Source organism: Periplaneta americana, chromosome 5, assembly GCF_040183065.1.
Source record: "Periplaneta americana isolate PAMFEO1 chromosome 5, P.americana_PAMFEO1_priV1, whole genome shotgun sequence".
NCBI classification, from domain to species: domain Eukaryota; kingdom Metazoa; phylum Arthropoda; class Insecta; order Blattodea; family Blattidae; genus Periplaneta; species Periplaneta americana.
In genome coordinates, this window is record NC_091121.1 from 5,129,835 (window position 1) to 5,150,714 (window position 20,880).

The 20,880-nt window shown below is 35.1% G+C and overlaps 1 protein-coding gene across 1 annotated transcript in view; it reads left to right on the plus strand.

Annotated features, from left to right (window-relative positions):
* Window positions 1-1,630: 1,630 nt before the first annotated feature.
* The window catches only part of LOC138699424 (myrosinase 1-like), a 68,641-nt gene continuing 49,391 nt past the window's right edge, over window positions 1,631-20,880 (plus strand). The window contains exons 1-4 of the mRNA XM_069825284.1: window positions 1,631-2,565; window positions 4,329-4,525; window positions 16,125-16,258; window positions 19,758-19,892. Coding sequence (XP_069681385.1) covers window positions 2,537-2,565; window positions 4,329-4,525; window positions 16,125-16,258; window positions 19,758-19,892 — 495 coding nt within the window. The 5' untranslated portion in view covers window positions 1,631-2,536. The remainder of the gene's footprint in view (window positions 2,566-4,328; window positions 4,526-16,124; window positions 16,259-19,757; window positions 19,893-20,880) is intronic.

Genomic DNA, 20,880 nt, shown 5'->3' on the forward strand with positions numbered 1-20,880 from the left:
CAATAAAAGTGGGCGAGTGATTTAAAAATCCATAACGCAGGAAGTTTAAAAATGACGTCTCAACATCCCATAAGGGCACAAATACCCACAACATGTTATGCAATCCATTCTACACATATCAAAGGGTATTTTAAAGAAAATATTTTTTTTTTTAAATTTAATTTACCGGAAACAATAATAAAAGTGGGCGAGTGACTTAAAAATCCATAACGCAGGAAGTTTAAAAATAGCGACTCAACATCCGATAAGAGCACAAATACCCACAAAATGTTATGTTATGCATTCCACACATATCATAGGGTATTTTAAAGAATTTGTTTTGAAAATTTACTCATTTTTCACCAAAAAATACCATCCTCTTCCCTTAAGGAAGAAATTGAAATATTTTTAGAGAAGAAAAAATTCAACGTAAAGGAATTGGTGGTAACACCTTGGATTCCTGTCCGACATGTCTACCAAATTAAATGACCTTAACGTAAGTTTTCAGGGAAACGTTTCGCTGGTACCACATTTAGGTGACAGAGTCAAAGCGTTTAGTATTAAACTGTCCTTGTATCGTACGCAGCTACGTGAAAATAATTTAGAGGATTTCCCGACACTTCGATTATTTTATTCATCTTTGGATCCAGTCAAGAAGGGAAATTGTATTAGTCATTTGCACAGCCTGTCTGAGGAATTTAAGGAACGTTTCTCCGACTTCGATCGAATGACAAAGAATTTTTTACTATTCACAACCCCTTATACAGCAGATCCATCGTCACATGACACACAAATTTATAAGGTAACGTATAGAATAATTTGAATGTTAAAAATGCAAAAATATGGCTGTTGGAGCATTTTTAATCCATTTCTTTTAACAAATACTGAAAATCTCAGTAACTTGAGCGATAATTGAATTGGTCGTTGTTAAAAAGCACTTAATAATAATTGTAATTTTATTCTTCATATTGTAGTTGTAATCCCTTGGTAGAGGGTCAGGGAAGGCCTCACGGCCTTATTTTTATCAGGTTAAATAAATAAATACTAATAAACACTAAATAAATACTAATACTACCACGTCAAATCTTGAAGAAATTAACATCTGAATAGTTTTCTTGGGCCGTATTCATAGACATTCTTAGCGCGGGCTTTCGTTGGATGATCAGCGAACTAACGTTTTTCGTATTCATAAACCAGTGTCAGCATATGATATGATATGAATCCTGTTTAGCACGCACGTAGCCCGGGCTAGCGAAATGTCTATGAATAGCACCCCTTAAGTTTTCTCTCGATTTAATAGGGAAAGAAATATTTTCATTATACTTCTTAGATCATTATTATCATGACGAGTGGTGTGTAAACACAACAGAAACATAACTTTTAAATTATTAAGCTAGTAGAAGAGTTTTCGTAACTGTCACAATATTATATAATCATTAATGAAACAAATTTCATTATTTTATTAATAGCAATTATGTCGCTAATAACATTATATTGCTATCTACGAATTTGTTATGCAATTTGGGATAATTTTATCGTCAATTTCCATATTAGGACTGAAAAGAAATGATTCGGTGCCTTTTAACAATGACAGATTCGACTATGGTAGAAGTTGAAATTTCGTCATTAATATATTAATACCAAAACAAGTGTCTATTCGTTCTCGGCCAGGTTTGAAGCGTACTTGGTGACCTTGTGATGTTATACGTCAAAGTTATTTTGTTATTACAGGGTGATCCGTTTGGGTATGGATAAAATAAAAACACCGTAAAACATTTACTACTGAAATTTATTTGTTGAAACTTTGTGCATACAACACTGAAAGATGGGAGATTCCTCAGAGCTCAACATGGCCCCCATTGCGCATCCTGCACAACTCAAAACGGTGATGCAATTCAGCCCATGACCGTTGTAACATAAGAGGGGTGATTTGTTGAAAAGCTTGAGTAATTTTTACTCTCAGATCATCAATATAACTGAGTTTCTGTGAATTGAAAATTTCTTTAACAAAACCCCACACGAAGAAGTCAGGAGGGGTTAGATATGGGAAGTATCGGGACCAAACCAAGAGATAGCTGCTTCTCGTACTGGGTTTCGCCTGCGACCTCCTGAATGTTTTTTTAAACACACAACCTGTTTCTACAAATGTTCGAAATCACAAGATTATGGAATCGTATTTAGGTACATTACGCACACCGTACTCACGTCGAAATTCTCTTTGAACTCTTTTAACACTCTCAAATTTAGCATACCAAAGAACACATTGTGCCCGCTGTTGATTTGTAGTAGCTATTTTAATCATCTACGATTTTCATTTGTCCTTTCAGATTATGCATTATTGATTATCATATATAGAAACTCCTATCTTTTAATCATAATATAACCAGCAAGAAATTTTTCCTACTATCATAATAGCTTTACAATAATAAATTAATATTATCCATACCCAAACGGATCAGACTGTATTTTGTGTCTCCATCCGTTTTAGGAAAAATATCCTTGGCTATGCTGATTTATTGGTTGGAGCCTTTGGATCCAAACTCCGCTGAGGACAAGAATGCAGCAGATGGTGCGAATGACGCACAAGTAAGTCGTAGAGTAGTCTTGATAAGGAATATTCCTCCTGAGGACTTCTAGAATTATAGTCGCCGTCATCACCAAACCAATAGAAACGGGGCCAGATAAAAATTGATTCTCATTACTTGTATTTAAAGATGCTTACATGTCATAAAAGATAATGTTAATTATACTGGTCAACAATTATTTTGTTAAAAGTACAATTTCTAATGATTCTTACGTAATGTCATCTGCTGATTCCAAAATTGAAGTCAGAATTTTTCTACCACCCACCATTGTTTGTAATTTTAGAAAAATTGATTTATTTTTATTGTTATATACAGTTCTTAACGTACCAATGGAAAAAAAAAAATAATTTTATTGCTAATGTATAAAAATACATAATAAATACATAATTGAATGAATGAATGAATGAATTAACTAATTAATACATAAACAAAAAACGAAACACAAACAAGAAGAAAATAGCAAGCAAGTGATCAAATAAACAAATAAATAATAAATAAGTAAATATCCAATAAGTAAACAACTAAGTAATTAAGAAAAGAGGTACATTATAAATAAGTAAGTTTGTAAGTAAATGAAAGATTGAATGAATAAAGAAATAAATAAAGAAACATATAAAGAAATAAACAAGTTAATAAATACATAAAATATATATTAATTCATTATAATGAAATTTTGTTATTATTACTATTCTTATTATTATTATTATTATTATTATTATTATTATTATTATTATTATTATTATTATTATTATTATTATTATTATTATTATTATTATTATTATTATTATTATTATTATTATTATTATTATTTCGGTTGAGAAGCTTTTATCATCTAGTCTGCTGTCAAAAAATCTGAAAGTTAGAATTTATAAAACAGTTATATTACCGTCTGTATGGTTGTGAAACTTGGACTCTCACTCTGAGAGAGGAACATAGGTTAAGGGTGTTTGAGAATAAGGTTCTTAGGAAAATATTTGGGGCTAAGCGGGATGAAGTTTCAGGAGAATGGAGAAAGTTACACAACGCAGAACTGCACGCATTGTATTCTTCACCTGACATAATTAGGAACATTAAATCCAGACGTTTAAGATGGGCAGGGCATGTAGCACGTATGGGTGAATCAAGAAATGCATATAGATTGTTAGTTGGGAGACCGGAGGGAAAAAGACCTTTGGGGAGGCCGAGACGTAGATGGGAGGATAATATTAAAATGGATTTGAGGGAGGTGGGATATGATGATAGAGACTGGATTAATCTTGCACAGGATAGGGACCGATGGCGGGCTTATGTGAGGGCGGCAATGAACCTTCGGGTTCCTTAAAAGCCATTTGTAAGTAAGTAAGTAAGTATTATTATTATTATTGTTTGTTTAGTCAATTGTCCCAAGACAGGTTTGAACTCTTACGTAAGACCAATATGGCATCACTCATGAGGCAACTTAGGTCTGGAGATAATTGGGTAGGATGGCCTTATTATTATAATCATTATTATTATTATTATTATTATTATTATTATTATTACCATTATAATTATCATTACATTCTCACTATTACATAACTCGTATTCAAGGTTATAGTCTACTCACTGTATAAGATAATTTTGTTTACGTTACAGTACCGGTACATAACACCATGATAAGTATTTGTATCAACTTGAGAAATTATGTTAATAACTCGTATTGTTATCCTATAAATACGTCATCAGCGGTTACTGCTTGACGATAGCATTGGGACTTGATATCCTACATAATACTTGCCTCCTTAGGCTGAACTTCACTCCAAGTCGTCCCGAAGTCGTAACCATGGCAATGTGTGCTTTGATCGCCGTCATGGTTTTGTCCCTAAACGGGCGTGTTTCGGGGGACCAGAGCGAGGAAAATCTTAACTACACTTTTCCTGAGGGGTTTATGTTCGGGGCAGCTACAGCAGCTTATCAAATTGAGGGTGCCTGGAATGTTGACGGTGAGTACATAGAAGTATGCGTACCTTACCAAACAACATAATCAACTTTAATTACTAAATCAATATTAGTATGGTTCACTTTTCAAACTTTGAGTCGAATTCTGGATCTCTTCTTCCTTCAGGTTCGCATTGTAAAATTTATTTGGTGATGTGCATATCGCCAATTTCATTTACGTAGTCCAATTAACTTGTCTGGTATTTCTGAAATTCGTTTAGATTTTAGAATAATATTCATTGTTATTAACGTGTTACTCGTCAAGTAATCATTCGTTTGTTTTCATTGCTATAGAAACGTAACTTAGTACCAGTCTTAAGAACTTCATTTTTGCTGATTATTTTGTAAATTCATTTTGTTACGGCCTGATTTTCCGGTCGGCAGAGAAGTACATTATATTACACAATCTTGGTTATTTCTTCGCATGTTCATTTTAGGGAAACTTTTCTTGTTGCACACACAGCGTTGAATTCATTTACCTCGACTATTACACTTTTACTACGTCACACTACTTTTCACCAATAAAACGGTATGAAAGTACGTCTTTCAACCAATCATGGCTGCTTATCGCACAATTTTATCGCGTCCCTAGCATTCGTTTAATTTTATCGCGTCCTTAGCATTTGTTTATTTTTATCGCATCCCTAGCATTTGTTTCTTTGTTTGCCAACATTTCAAACTGCGCTGGTCTGGACGTCAAAAAAAAAAAAAAAAAAAAAAAAACAGAAAATTACAAACCACTCCAATCGATGCACAGCAGTTTCAAATATGAATCGCATTGGCATTCAAGAACAAGAATTAATAAAGATCACTGGTCATAGCTATGCATATTCCCTGAAATCCTATTTACAAATAAATGAAGAGAACCATTCGGAAATCCTGAATAAGTTCAGGAATAAACCATGTACATCAACGAGTTCCACTTCTTTTGAGCACACGTCTAATATAAAACACTAATGCCAACCACTAAAACATTCAAATTTGAAAATTGTAATTTCAATAATTATTTCTTTTAAAACTATTCATGTTTATTTTTTATGTCATCATCGTTAATTAAAACTTTTATTTATTTCATCATCCCTAATTAAAACTTTTCTAACACTTGTTTATATTATTTAGGTTATGTCATAGCTTCTACTATATGATATTATGGATAGTCACGTATCAGAGATTGTTTAATAATAAGATTTATTGAAAATCATCTGTCAAGTGACGTTGATTACTGGGATCCGGATAATTGAAGTGGAATGCAACTGTTTTAATAAAAATGAAATTGAAAGTCTTCTTGACTAGTAATCGTCCACAGAGTTCAATGAAGATTCCATAGTTGATTACTAGCCGTACCTGTGCACTCCGCTGCACCCGTCAGAAATAAATATAAAGTAATTACATAATTAAAATAGGAAGTTTGATCCAGAGAACATTCGTGTTTGATAGAAGGATAAATCGTTTAATATGTTACTTAATTTAAATTGCATCCACATAATTAAAATGCGATCATTTTGGTCCAGAAACACTCATTTGGTGCAATGATAATTCCCTTAACCTGTTTCTTAATTTTTATTACATGGAACCATAGTTTAATGAAGATTGACATCATTTATATGTAATGTGTATATTTTATTTTACTTGTTATAGGTTTCCATTGAATGATGGTAATAACTTCATTTTAACCCTAGTTTTCTACGTATTCAGTAAATGGCGCTTGGCCCACTATGGTTGTGAACCCTTCAAATAACTTAACTTATATTATATAATATTACATATTATATTATATTATATTATATTATATTATATTATATTATATTATATTATATTATATTATATTATATTATATTACATTACATTACATTACATTATATTATATTATATTATATTATATTATATTATATTATATTATATTATATTATATTATATTATATTATATTATATTATATTATATCAGAAGTTACTGTAATAGCATTATAGCATTATGCCCATCTAGAGAAACTACACTTTCCAATGGTGAAATAATAATTAATTATACAAATCGGTTAATTTAGCTTCCGATATTACTTCATACAAACACATAAACATTCTCTGTAGGCTATCTTTGATAGCTTTCGATTGTTGCTGTCCAAGGCCCCTTATAGACGAAGTCATTTTTTTTTAATTCATTACACGGCCTTAGATGGCAGTTATTTTAATTTTAAATCTCATTTATCTCATTAAATATCAGTCCTATCAAATTTTTTCAAGGAATAAACTTATCGCAAATTATTTTTAAAGAAACGTTCTTTATGTAACATTTTCACAAAAATCAATAATAAGCGAGATATTTCGATTTATTTAATTCAGGCCCCCTTATAACCCCCCTTTTAAATAATGTATTTTGGATGCCATATAGCCTAAAATCTATGTTACAACGAACTTAATTTATATTCCATTTTTAATTGAAATCCGTTCAGCCATTATCGCGTGAAAAGGTAACAAACATACAGACAGACAGGCAGACATAAAAACAAAAATTAAAAAAAAGCGATTTTCGGTTTCAGGGTGGTTAATTATATATGTTAGGACCAATTATTTTTGTAAAATCGAAAATTACCAGAAAAATTTCAGCTACAGATTTATTATTAGTATAGATGCAATATTCCTCTTGAGTTTTTATACTACTATGCAGACCTGCACTATTATTATTTATAGTTTTATTTATTTAACCTGGTAGAGATATGGCCGTCAGGCCTTCTCTGCCCCTCTACCAGGAGATTCCAACTACAATATCAACAATAAAATTACAATTAGTATTAAATTTACAATTACAATTACAAATAATATTACAATTAGTATTAAATTTACAATTACAATAAAATCAAAGTACGAAAAGATTACCTGAATAATTAAAGCTAGATAATTTATCATAGAGAAACAAAGAATATTTTATATTTACTGAATTACAAATTAAATCTAGAATAACAAAATTGTATAGTGATGAAATTACTGAATATTGAAATATTTTGTGATAGATTAAAGAAACTATTTACAAGTAATCAATTACTGACCAAGTGCCTAGTAAGTTCCGGCAATAACTCCTATGTGACATATTTATCGATTTTGACATTTTTTCTCTATTAAATAACATAAATAGTGATACAGCAAATAATAAAATCTCCTATACGTAATTATATTTCTTTGTTTCGAAAATGTCAGTATTCACGTCTCCTATGTATGGCTGCCATAGGATGAATATATGTGTTTTTTCTTCGTGCTGAAAAATTGTATATTGCGACAGCTGCATCAGGAATCGAACGCGTGTCCGATAGGGCGCCCGGCAGACGGAACGTTGGTCGCTTAGGTGTGGCGGCGAGGGGAGCGTCTACAGCCGTGAAAGGGCAGAGGGGCGGTGTACTACGACGCGGCGAGGGGAGGTTGCGCGCGCATCTGGTGCTTGCGGAGAGAAGAAAGGGGAAAGAGCGACCGCGGCAGAGAGGAGAGGGGTCCGGATTGTTCGAGTGCTATCTCTGGACACGCGTGGAAATATCGAGAACTCGTACTTGCTCGCAACTCAGTTTGAGATGGGCGAATCCACAAATACATATAGTGTGTTAGTTGGGAGACCTGAGGGAAAAAGACATTTGATGACCTCTGATGAAGCCGAAACGTGGATGGGAGGATAATATTAAAATTAATTTTAGGGAGATGGGCTAAGATGGTGGGGACTGGATTAATCTTGCTCAGGATAGGGACCTATCGCGGGTTTTTTGTGAGGTCGGCAATGAACCTCCGAGTTCTTTAAAACCATTTTTAAGTAAGTACACATTGAAGAAGAATGCGGTTGATTTCATGAGACCTTAGATTTGCAAGTGAACTAGTTTCTTATGCTAGATTCTTCTCCGTTATTCCTTTGTTTTGTTTGTTTCTTTTTCTGTGTGTTTATAAAACAAATGTTATTATAAATGACCTTAGCAAAGATATATTCGGTACTTGCTATTTGGGAAAAGGAGATTGTACCAGAACAATGGAACGAGTCCATTATCGTACCTATTTTTAGGAAGGGAGACAAGACTAACTATAGTAACTTTCGAGGAATATCACTTTTGTTGACGTCGTACAAAATTTTGTCCAAAATTCTTTTGAGAAGATTAACTCCATATGTAGATGAAATTATTGGGGATCATCAGTGTGGTTTTAGGCGTAATAGATCAACTATTGACCAGATATTTTGTATTCGACGGATAATGGAGAAAAAATGGGAGTATAAGGGTACGTGCATCAGTTATTCATAGATTTCAAAAAGGCATATGACTCGGTTAAGAGGGAAGTTTTATATGATATTCTTATTAAATTTGGTATTCCCAAGAAACTAGTTCGATTAATTAAAATGTGTCTCAGTGAATGGTACAGTAGAGTTCGTATAGGTCAGTTTCTGTCAGATGAGTTTCCAATTCACTGCGGGCTAAAGCAGGGAGATGCACTATCACCTTTACTTTTTAACTTTGCTCTAGAGTATCCCATTAGTGAAGTCCAGGATAACAGAGAGGGTTTGGAATTGAACGGGTTACATCAGCTGCTTGTCTATGCGGATGACGTGAATATGTTAGGAGAAAATCCACAAACTATTAGGGAAAACACGGGGATTTTACTGGAAGCAAATAAAGAGATAGGTTTGGAAGTAAATCCCGAAAAGACAAAGTATATGATTATGTCTCGTGACGAGAATATTGTACGAAATGGAAATATAAAAATTGGAAATTTATCTTTTGAAGAGGAGGAGAAGTTCAAATGTTTTGGAGCAACAGTAACAAATATAAATGATACTTGGGAGGAAATTAAACACAGAATAAATATGGGAAATGCCTGTTATTATTCGGTTGAGAAACTTTTATCATCCAGTCTGCTGTCCAGAAATCTGAAAGATATAATTTATAAAACAGTTATATTACCGGTTGTTCTTTATGGTTGTGAAACTTGGACTTCACTATGGGTGTTTGAGAATAAGATTCTTAGGAAAATATTTGGGGCTAAGAGGGACGAAGTTACAGCTGAATGGAGAAAGTTACACAACACAGAACTGCACGCATTGTATTCTTCACCTGACATAATTAGGAACATTAAATCCAGAAGTTTGAGATGGGCAGGGCATGTAGCACGTATGGGTGAATCCAGAAATGCATATAGAGTGTTAGTTGGGAGGCCGGAGGGAAAAAGACCTTTAGGGAGGCCGAGACGTAGATGGGAAGATAATATTATTATGGATTTGAGGGAGGTGGGATATGATGATAGGGAATGGATTAATTTTGCTCTTGATAGGGACCAATGGCGGGCTTGTGTGAGGGCGGCAATGAACCTACGGGTTCCTTAAAAGCCAGTAAGTAAGTAAGTAAGTAAAGATATATTTGAAGCGTAAACTTGGTGCAACATAAACATCATTTTTCTAGTCTTGTGAACCAGGCGCTGACCGACGATGGTCTTTGACAAATTCACGCTACGGTACAAGATATGTCATTCTTTGTGTCTAAAGTTGTGCAATATGAAACTAAACTTTATTGTGAGTACCCATAATGTATTTGGATTACATCTGGGAAATATGTAAGAAATATTAAAGTTTCTCTAGGTAAAAAATCTTAAATCACACATCATTCCCGAGTAGGAGTTCAATAGCGTACGGAGAAATATTGCCACTCGCCAGCTTTTTACTAGCGAGGAAGAGTGACAGGGAAGGACAAGGAATGTACGTAATGGAATAGATAATAAAATTGTCTGATATTTTTATTGCACACTATCGACATAGCTAGTTTTACGTAAGAAGATAAGATTCTTCTATCTTCGATGAGTGTGACAGGGTATTTATGCAACATGTTAGAAATGCTTCAAATTGCACAAACCTTTCTACTACTGTCTATATTCAAAGAATAACATTTTCTTCTCAGATTCAGTACTACAGTTATGTTCATTACTAGTATCAGCAGTAACATCATCAGTAATTTTAGCCTCTTCAATATCAATATGAACAGTTCCAGCGTTACCACAGATTGAATTACCATAATAGTCATCAAGGAAAGTTCCACGGTAACAAACAAAACACCGTTATTAACATAATGACCATTACAATTACCACAATGGCCTCAATCATCGAATCACCATCGTCAAAAATTAAACCATAATCGCAATCAACAATGCTATCACCGTTGACATTACACACTTAATCATCACTATCACAATAGACGCTGTTACTATACTATCAAAATCACCATACCTTCGTCACAATCATCACCAGTACCTGATTTAGGCAGGAGCCTATGGTGTCAATGTTCAAGGCCTCATAATTCTGGTAGCCTCAAAATCCAGAAACAAGCTTTCAAAAAATAAATAAATTATGCAAATCAAATGCCAACTGAAAAACAGAATTAAGGAAATAAGTAATTGCGTAATGGATTATTATGTTAGAAAACGCATCAAAAATCATTTTACTGTTTTTAAGTTTAGAGTAATAAGTTGATTGTAGAATTTTATATGTTCAACTTGTAAAAGTTGCCTACCATGTACAATTGTAGAGTTTATTCAAGTTGTAATAGTAAGTTTAATCAAATTATTAATAATGAAATCAACAGCCAAACTCAACAACATTCCCAGTTCTCATCGCATTGACTGTTAAACCACGTGCCTAGTGCTTGTATTCCTTGCAGCTTATCTAATTTCTGTTTCAAGAGGACAGTTATCGATGTAGGCTGTACTGTAGTGTTGAAATGTTTAAATAGGAATGTACATAATTAAAAATGTAACTTACTTACTTATTCACTGCCTTTTAAGGAACCCGGAGCTTCATTGCCGCCCTCACATAAGCCCGCCATTGGTCCCTATCCAGAGCAAGATTAATTCATTCTCTACCATCATATCCCACCTCCCTCAAATCCATATTAATATTATCTTCCCATCTACGCCTCGGCCTCCCTAAAGGTCTTTTTCCCTCCGGCCTTCCAACTAACACTCTATATGCATTTCTGGATTCGCCCATAGGTGCTACATGCCCTGCCTATCTCAAGCGTCTGGATTTAATGTTCCTAATTATGTCAGGTGAAGAATACAAAGTTCTGTATTGTGTAACTTTCTCCATTCTCCTGTAACTTCATCCCTCTTAGCCCCAAATATTTTCGTAAGAACTTTATTCTAAAACATCCTTAACCTATGCTCCTCTCTCAAAGTGAGAGTCCAAGTTTCACAACCATAAAGAACAACCGGTAATATAACTGTTTTATAAATTCTACTTTTCAGATTTTTTTACAGCAGACTGGATGATAAAAGTTTCTCAACCGAATAATAACAGGCATTTCCCATATTTATTCTGTGTATAATTTCCTCCCGAGTATCATTTATATTTGTTACTGTTGCTCCAAGATATTTGAACTTCTCCACCTCTTCAAAAGATAAATTTCCAATTTTTATATTTCCATTTCGTACAATAATCTGGTCACGAGACATAATTATATAATTTGTCTTTTCGGGATTTACTTCCAAACCTATCTCTTTACTTGCTTCAACTAGAATTTCCGCGTTTTCCCTAATCGTTTGTGGATTTTCTCCTAACATATTCACGTCATCCGCATAGACAAGTAGCTGATGTAACCCCTTTCACTTCCAAACCCTCTCTGTTATCCTTAACTTTCCTAATGGCATACTCTAGAGCAAAGTTAAAAAGTAAAGGTGATAGTGCATCTCCCTGCTTTAGCCCGCAGTGAATTGGAAAAGCATCAGATAGAAACTCGCCTATACGGACTCTGCTGTATGTTTCACTGAGACACATTTTAATTAATCGAACTAGTTTCTTGGGAATACCAAATTCAATAAGAATATCATATAAAACTTCTGTCTTAACCGAGTCATATGCCTTTTAGATATCTATGAATAACTGATGCACTGTACCCTTATACTCCCATTTTTTCTACATTATCTGTCGAATACAAAATATCTGGTCAATAGTTGATCTATTACGCCTAAAACCACACTGATGATCCCCAATAATTTCATCTACATATGAAGTTAATCTTCTCAAAAGAATATTGGACAAAATTTTGTACGCCGTATTAAAAATGTAACTCCCAAGTAAATTTGAGTTAGTAGGCCTACTTAGTAGCCAATAAAAGAAAACGGAAAGCTATTGAAATTCAACAGGAAAAAAACGCTGATCATTGAACAAATATAATATTCGTTCATATGTTACTAGCAGTAACTGCTTTATCCACAGAGATCCCCAGTTTCAAAACGTTTTAACACATACTAGAGAAGATTTTTCGATGTAGAGACAACAACCCGCCACAGTTACTAAATTGTGGACAGCCAAGGTAATTTTTTTTTGTATAAAGCTAAGACAGAATTTAGCAAAATTGAACATTGCTTTCAAATTCCTGAATTACTGCATTAGAGGAAACTAGGAACAGTACTGGTACTACAACAATTGCAATCAGCTCTGACTTGTCTGTGGCCACATGGTCACTGATACTTTATGGGACCAGTTTATTTCTAATTATTTTTTCTCAAAATGAAGAATTAATAAAAATCTCTGTAAAATAAGTAGGGGACAGTTGGTTAAAACAAGATGGTACTGCAAAACAGGATACCACATTTATTTCGTAGGAAAATGCTACCACTTCTCAAATGAGGCATGCACTCCTTTCCTATAAGCAAGCTCTTCACTGGGCAGCCATTACTTGGTGAGAATTCCCTCGCGTGTGTGTTGTGTGAATCAGAATTTAGAAAACGCCGTGTATCCTAAAATATTTCCTTCATTTTAAGGTGTTCATAACGAAGCATTTGACTTCAATAGTTAATAGATTAAGTGTTTGAAATAATTCTATAGTTATTTGTCTTCAATTGTAGTTTAGTTAAAGTCGATATCTTTCTTTGTAACCATCGGTGCTTCATATTTTAAATTTCAACGCGTGATCTGATAAAACGAGAAACCACAGAGGAAATTCTCTTCAAAATATGTGACTGGTTCTCAGTCAATAAATTGGTATTAAATTGTAACAAAACTAACATAATTCAATTTAAATCCTGTCCAAATTCAACCTCGCAAACTTCTGGCGCAATAATTAACAATAGATCCCTATTAGAAACAACGAAAACCAAATTTATTGGCTTAAAAATCGATAATGTGTTAAATTGGAAAAATCATATTAAAGAAATTACCCCCAAACTAAATTCAGCTTGTTTTGCTATTAGATCTATGCAAAAGATAGCAAATATCAATACCTTAAAAACAATATACTTTGCATACTTCCACTCGGTAATGAGTTTTGGAATAATATTCTGGGGAAATTCCACAGATAGTAACAATATATTTCTATTACAAAAAAGAGTAATTAGAATAATAGTAGGTGCCAAATTTAGGGAATCGTGTAGGATTATTTTCAAAAAACTACAAATAATGCCCAAGGCTTGTCAGTATATCTTTTCATTAATAATCTTCCTCGTATGTAATCGTGAAAACTTTGTAACTAATTCAACAGTTCATAGCATAAATACACGTCAAAAAATGACTTTCAAACTCCATCGGCAAGTCTATCGTACTATCAAAAAAGGAGTGCGTTATATGGCAGTAAAAATTTTTAATAGCCTCCCTATCGATATAAAAAATGAAACTCAAGACATAAAATTATTTAGGGCCAAATTAAAGATGTACCTAATTTCTCACGTCTTCTATTCTGTAGGTGAATTCATGACATTCAATAACACTTCATGAAATTGATACTAAAACTATGTGTTGTACTAGTAGACTATATTGTAAATCTCTTCTGTATATATTTCATCTAGACTGTGACTATAAATTAAGACTTTATAATAGTATTAAGTTTTTTGACTTATTCCATATTCTAGCTGTAAGCATGTATGAATACCATGGAATGTTAATAAATACAATACAATACAATACAATACAATACAATACAATACAATACCACACGGAGGCCAAAACAGAATAGTATCTTGTTATTATGAAAATTCCCAAAGCTCGGTATTAAGTAGGACCAACAAATAATGATAGAAGACGAGGCAAGGCAGCAGTATTGACCTCTTCACCTTACAAGAATGAGCTTGCAGTAGCTGTGGCAGCAAGGGCAAGAAAAATGGTAAAGAAATTAAATTCTAAGAAATCGGCAGTAGGCCTAAGTGTGACAATACCTTTTCTGTGGAAAACAAAAAGTCGAAAAGCAATTAAAAAAAGTTAGGTCCACTGCGCCCTTAAACAGCTCTGAGGAGGAGGAGAACGAGGACAAAGATGAGGCATGTATTTATTGCAACGACCTCAATTCAAATTCAAAATCGGAAGAGGGGCAAATTCCAAGAGTGGACTCACGAGGAGTGTGTGGCATAGATCTAGAAGATTTTGTAATTGGACATTTTTCAATTTGAACAATTGTAATATTTATAATAATTAATAGCAAATTAATTTACAAATTGACATAGAAATAATTTCTTGTGTTCATACTCATGTTTTGTGTGCAATTTTTGTGACTTAGTCATTAATATTACAACAATTTCAATTGTTTATATAACTATCTCGTCTTATCCAACCAGTTTGGCAAAGCAGAACAATTTCACAACTTTCGATAAACATTATTTTCCTGTTAAGCATTGTGGTACAGAGCACATTTCCAAATCACTCATTAAAATGCATTCCTTAAGGGACCCATAAACAATAACTGTTTCTTATTCCTCTCAATGATCTCGAAGATATTAGCTATTTCGCGCTAAGTATCTTGTTTTGGCCAACTTTCCCCTACATGGTAAAAGGAGATAGGTGACACAATTTAATTAAAATAACATAGGCCTATTTATCATAATATGAAAAGAAGGGGCCTCAGAAACAAAAATTAAGCTCCGGGCCTCTGAAATTGTAAATCAGGCCCTGGTCATCACCATAATGATAACAAAATCGGTGTAATCCTCAATGTAACAAAGTACATTATCAAGTATTACAAAATAAGCATAACATGTACGTGTAATTTATATAAAGTGAAGTCCACCGTTGTGGCTGAGGGATGAACGAGTCTAACTCTGAACTCAGCGGTCCCGGGTTCGATTCCCGGTCAGGACCAGTAGCCTGGGCGAGGTTTTTTTCGGGATTTTTCCCTCACTCCTATGGATGAATATCAGGAAACTTTATCACGCGATTGGAACCCCATTCATCTTCGCCCTTTCCTCCCCCCATCATCCTTTCCTCACCATCCCGTTTCTGAGTTTTCAGATCACTCTACAGGCGGCCTCCCGAAGCTGCTGACTCTCTCGACCGGCCTCCGTTGAATGTAGTTCAGCGATGTTGGATGGCTTCTGCAATGGCACCCGAGGCGGACCTACTCGGGGGAGAAGTTTCGCCTCGGACCGACAGGGGGGGCCTTAGAGGAAGTTACCGAATCAGGAATGATATATGGATTCTGTCGGCTGTAGGGACCGGTCGTTAAGGGAGTCATGTTATTAGGGTGGTACGCGTGGGGGGTCTGCGACGCGCAACTCATTCCATATCGAGGGTTAGAGCAATAGATCTCAACAGGTCGCAGTGCTGGGCCTCCGTGCCCTTCTCAGTTAAATTCCATTCCATATATAAAGTGAATTTATTCTGATCTTTTTCAGGTAAGGGACCGAGTGTATGGGATACATTGGTTCACGATTTTCCAGGCTTCATAAAAGACAACTCTACCGGTGATGACGCCGCCAAGTCGTATTACCTTTACAAGGAAGATGCAAAAGTTCTGAAGGACATGGGGGTACAATACTTCAATTTTAATGCTACATCTAACTCCGAGTGAAACATTTCAACTGCAAAATTCAGAAGTCATCCGATGTGTAGTCTTCCAATTGTAATTGTATTTAGTCTTGCTGTTGTTATTTGCAGAACAATATTTCAATTTACTTTTGTTCCTGTTATTTATAGTACAATAATTAAATTTTCTTCTGCAGTTGTTAAAATTCCTTTTCAGAATGAAAAGTTATATTTGTTCGGATCAAATATCTGCACATTTATGAAAAAAAAAATACTAAAAATTATTTCAATAATTTATAATCATAATACACTGCACTCTTAAATTGACTGAGCATATTGGGAATTAATTCAATGAGTAGAACACAATACGCTAAGAAATGTTTCATATAAAATGATTAGCATAATTGTGTTATATATAGGCCTATTATTTTTATTATTATTATTTTAATGTACCGAAGTACATATGATATTTCCATGGTAGATATTCTGCGTCATCATACGATGAAAGAGTAATGGAACGGAGAAAAATTCTCTCCGGCGCCGGGATTTGAACCCGAGTTTTCAGCTCTACGTGCTGATGCTTTATCCACTAAGCCACACCGGATACCCACCCCGGCGTCGGACAGAATCGTCTCAGATTAAGTTCCCTCTCTGTTCCGTTACTCTTTCATCGTACTATGACGCAGAATATCTGCATGGAAATATCATATATACTTCGATACATTAAAATAATATATATGATATGTGTAAATCACTTCGTGATTTAAGACGGCGCTTATTCTGTCGGATCCCGGCCAACTAGTCACTCATAACGAGGGCACCTCAGCACATGTGTGGGCTTCGGTCCTACGTTCATAGACATCTATGACATAGAGGGCGGCCACTAGAGGGAACCCAAGAGTTGGAACTTAATCAGAGACGATTCTGTCCGACGCCGGGGTGGGTATCCGGTGTGGCTTAGGGGATAAAGCATCAGCACGTAGAGCTGAAAACCCGGGTTCAAATCCCGGCGCCGGAGAGAATTTTTCTCCGTTCCATTACTCTTTCATCGTATAATTGTATCAAACTTTCTTGTTTGAAATATCTCAAAGAGTAACATCTTGAAATTAATGATTACTTACGGTATATTCTGTATTTCATAAACAGGGTGTTGCATTATTCTCTTCCTTTAACACGAATATTGTGATACACATTTGAAAACAAACAAAAAAATATATGAACTGATTGTCTTTACAGATTAGTTACGCAGATATGACAGGGAGAATGTATCAGTGGAAGATTTCGATCTGAACAAAGTAAATATATATTGCAGCAGTTTGTGTTTCTATGTCCACAATACAATCTGAGATGTAGACGTGAACGTCTTTGCCATGAACTCTTTCATTTTGGAAGAAGAGAATACAATTTCGAACCCCAGCACATACTTCCATAATTGAATGCCACAAGTAGTTTTGATTGAGATGTCTTCTTGCATTCATTAGACCCCAGATGACTTAATAATAAAAAAAATCGCAAGGTGTGAGATTTGGTGATCTTGCCGGCCACGGAACAGGTCCACTCCTCTCAATCCATCGTCCTGGAAATTGCATATCCAAATGTTTGGGATAATTTGGAGCGTACAGTACATATGGGCAGTAGCACATGAATTCAACCGTGACTCCCCAAAATAAGACTCATGTCAGGACGTTCTCCTTTAGAATTCCCGTCGTCTCCCATTGTAAGGAAGTCTGTAACTAAGTCGTTTAGATAATTAGCACATATGAAAATTTTTGTTTGTTTAGAGGTCTAAAACACAACTCTCATATCAGCGGTAGGCCTACACAATAACGGGACATTCTGTTTAGTTTGTGTCATGTTTAAAATGCTTTCGCTTATAATCAGCAACTCTAGATAGTATAACAAAGAATGTGCATAAGATAACGGAACCATAGCAACCTGGGATTTCATCTATATGTAAGAAAGTCATATAATTAACTCTGGATGTATTATGTCCTCCAATAATACGTTACGCCTTCTTACGAATGAATGTCACCTCAGTCTAGTATGTGCTTTGCAAAGGATACGAAAGAAAGAAGTGGCAACTCTGTAAGAGCAAGATCACTGTACGTGTCTGTCCTATTTCTGGTATCAAGCAAACACTGATGATGTAATAAATAGTTGTTTTTTGTACAGATCTCTGCCGATCAGTGGACGTTAAATTTCAAGTGGCTTATCTTATGGAGAAATGTAAATTCGTCCGAAACTGACAAACATATCACATTTCGAAGGTGTGACTTTTAATCGAACATGTGAACTCGTCCGCCTAGCGTTTATTTCTTTACATTGGCAACGTAGGAACCATTTCAGAAATTAAACTCATTTAGATGAAAATGAAACAATAGTTCTTATTTAATTTTCTGACGCATGTGAATCTTTCATGCAAGAATTTTAATGGTGTTCATCCAAACATTTACGATTTTATCAACATTTTAAAATAATTTCAGACACAAACGTACATCAAGCTACAAAGTATAAATACACAGAGAATGAGCTACCAGGAATAAGCAACTGCGTATATGCAAAGCCTAGAAAATTATACAGCAGGGGATTTGTATATGGCAGATTTTATTAAAATTACTTCTTATCATTTTAATCCAAGATAAGTTTGTCCAGTCGGCCTGGGTGGCGAAGATGGTTAAGACACCTGGCCTCTGCGCCCGAGGTTTTCTTAATATTTGTCCATGGTAGATTTTATTAAAATTACTTCTTTTCATGAGAAACATTTTTAACTATGCCATTTGCCAATCCCAAGCCTGGATAAAATTAGAATGAAAATGTTCTCTTTAGCATTCGGACGAGTTTATATTTCCATGATATTGACATTAAGTACGTATGTGGACGAGTTTACAATTTTATGATATCGATACTTAGAATTCGGACGAGTTTACATTTCCGTGAGACTGACATTAAGTACGTATGTGGACGAGTTTACAATTTTATGATATCGATACTTAGAATTCGGACGAGTTTACATTTCCGTGAGATTGACATTAAGTACGTATGTGGACGAGTTTACAATTTTATGATATCGATACTTAGAATTCGGACGAGTTTACATTTCCGTGAGATTGACATTAATTACGTATGTGGACGAGTTTACAATTTTATGAAATCGATATTTAACATTCGGACGAGTTTTTTTTTTTTCCATGATATTGACATTAAGTACGTATGTGGACGAGTTTACACTTTTATGATATCCATATTTAGTAGGAATGCGGACGAGTCCACATGGCAGATTATAGGTAATTATTTCCATCGGACGAATTTACAGCCTCCCTATCTTACAACGTGGGCGTCAGCGTGTTGAAAAGCATGACATCTTTTCTCCCATCGTCTCACCTCCCCACCGCAAATGTGACGTTGCACAGAGACGAAGTACTAGATCTTTAAGCGAGGGTCTTTTTTGATGATGGTACACCATTATTTATTTCGATGTACAGTATATCTGTTTTTAATTGCAGATGGACTATTATCGATTTTCCATATCCTGGCCTCGAATCATGCCGACAGGATTTGCCAACAATATAAGTCAAGAAGGAATCAACTACTACAACAAAGTTATTAATAACTTAATAGCAAATAATATTACACCAATGGTAACGGTCTCTTTTTAAATATTTTAAATTTATATATTTTGTGCTTAATCTATTCTACTTTCACAAATGTAAATAGTCTTAATATTTTCAAGTTAACTTTTATGTTAGCAACTTTTAGTACCAGAGTAATTAGTGAAGTTAATGTATAATGATTAGAGAATGTACAAGGCATGTTGAAAAAATGTAAGCAGTGAAGATTAGGCCTATGTACAGTATACTCTAGTAATACGAGGCGCATCCACAAAGTAAGTTTCCTGATTTGTTCCCCTTGAAAGTAAACGTAATTAGCCGTGTCAATTGCGCATGCGTAACAGATCTATGACGTATCAATCATATGCCAGCCGGCTAGGTCCCGCCTGGTGCCAGTAGCGTGGCAGCAGTGGTCCGAAATCGAAGCTCTTATTCCTTCTCCCGCCGCCTGAGAGGTTCGGTCGGTGATAAAGTTCTTTAATGCACAAAGCATTGCGCCAATTGAAATTCATCGGCAGCTCTGTCAGGTCTATGGGACGAACATCATGAGTAAGTAGATGGTGCGTCGCTGGTGTAGGCAGTTTTCCGAAGGTCGTCAAAGTGTCCATGATGAAGAGCGCAGTGGGCGACCGTCCCTTATCAATGATGATCGTGTTGAGCTGGTGCGGCAGTGCATCATGGAGAACCGTCGCTTCACGATTACGGAGCTGAGCAGCCATTTTCCGCAGATATCGCGATCCTTGTAGCATGAGATTGTCACTAAGCACCTGCTGTTCAAAAAAGTGTGTGCCAGGTGGGAGCCGAAAAACCTGACACCCGAACACAAAATGCAACGTTTAGGAACAGCACTGACATTTCTGCAACGGTATCACGATGACGGCAACGAGTTTCTCGACAGGATCGTCACGGGCGATGAGACTTGGATTTCGCACTTCACCCCGGAAACCAAGCAGCAGTCAATGCATTGGCGGCATAGTGGATCTCCGGTCAGGACGAAATTCAAACAGACGCTGTCGCT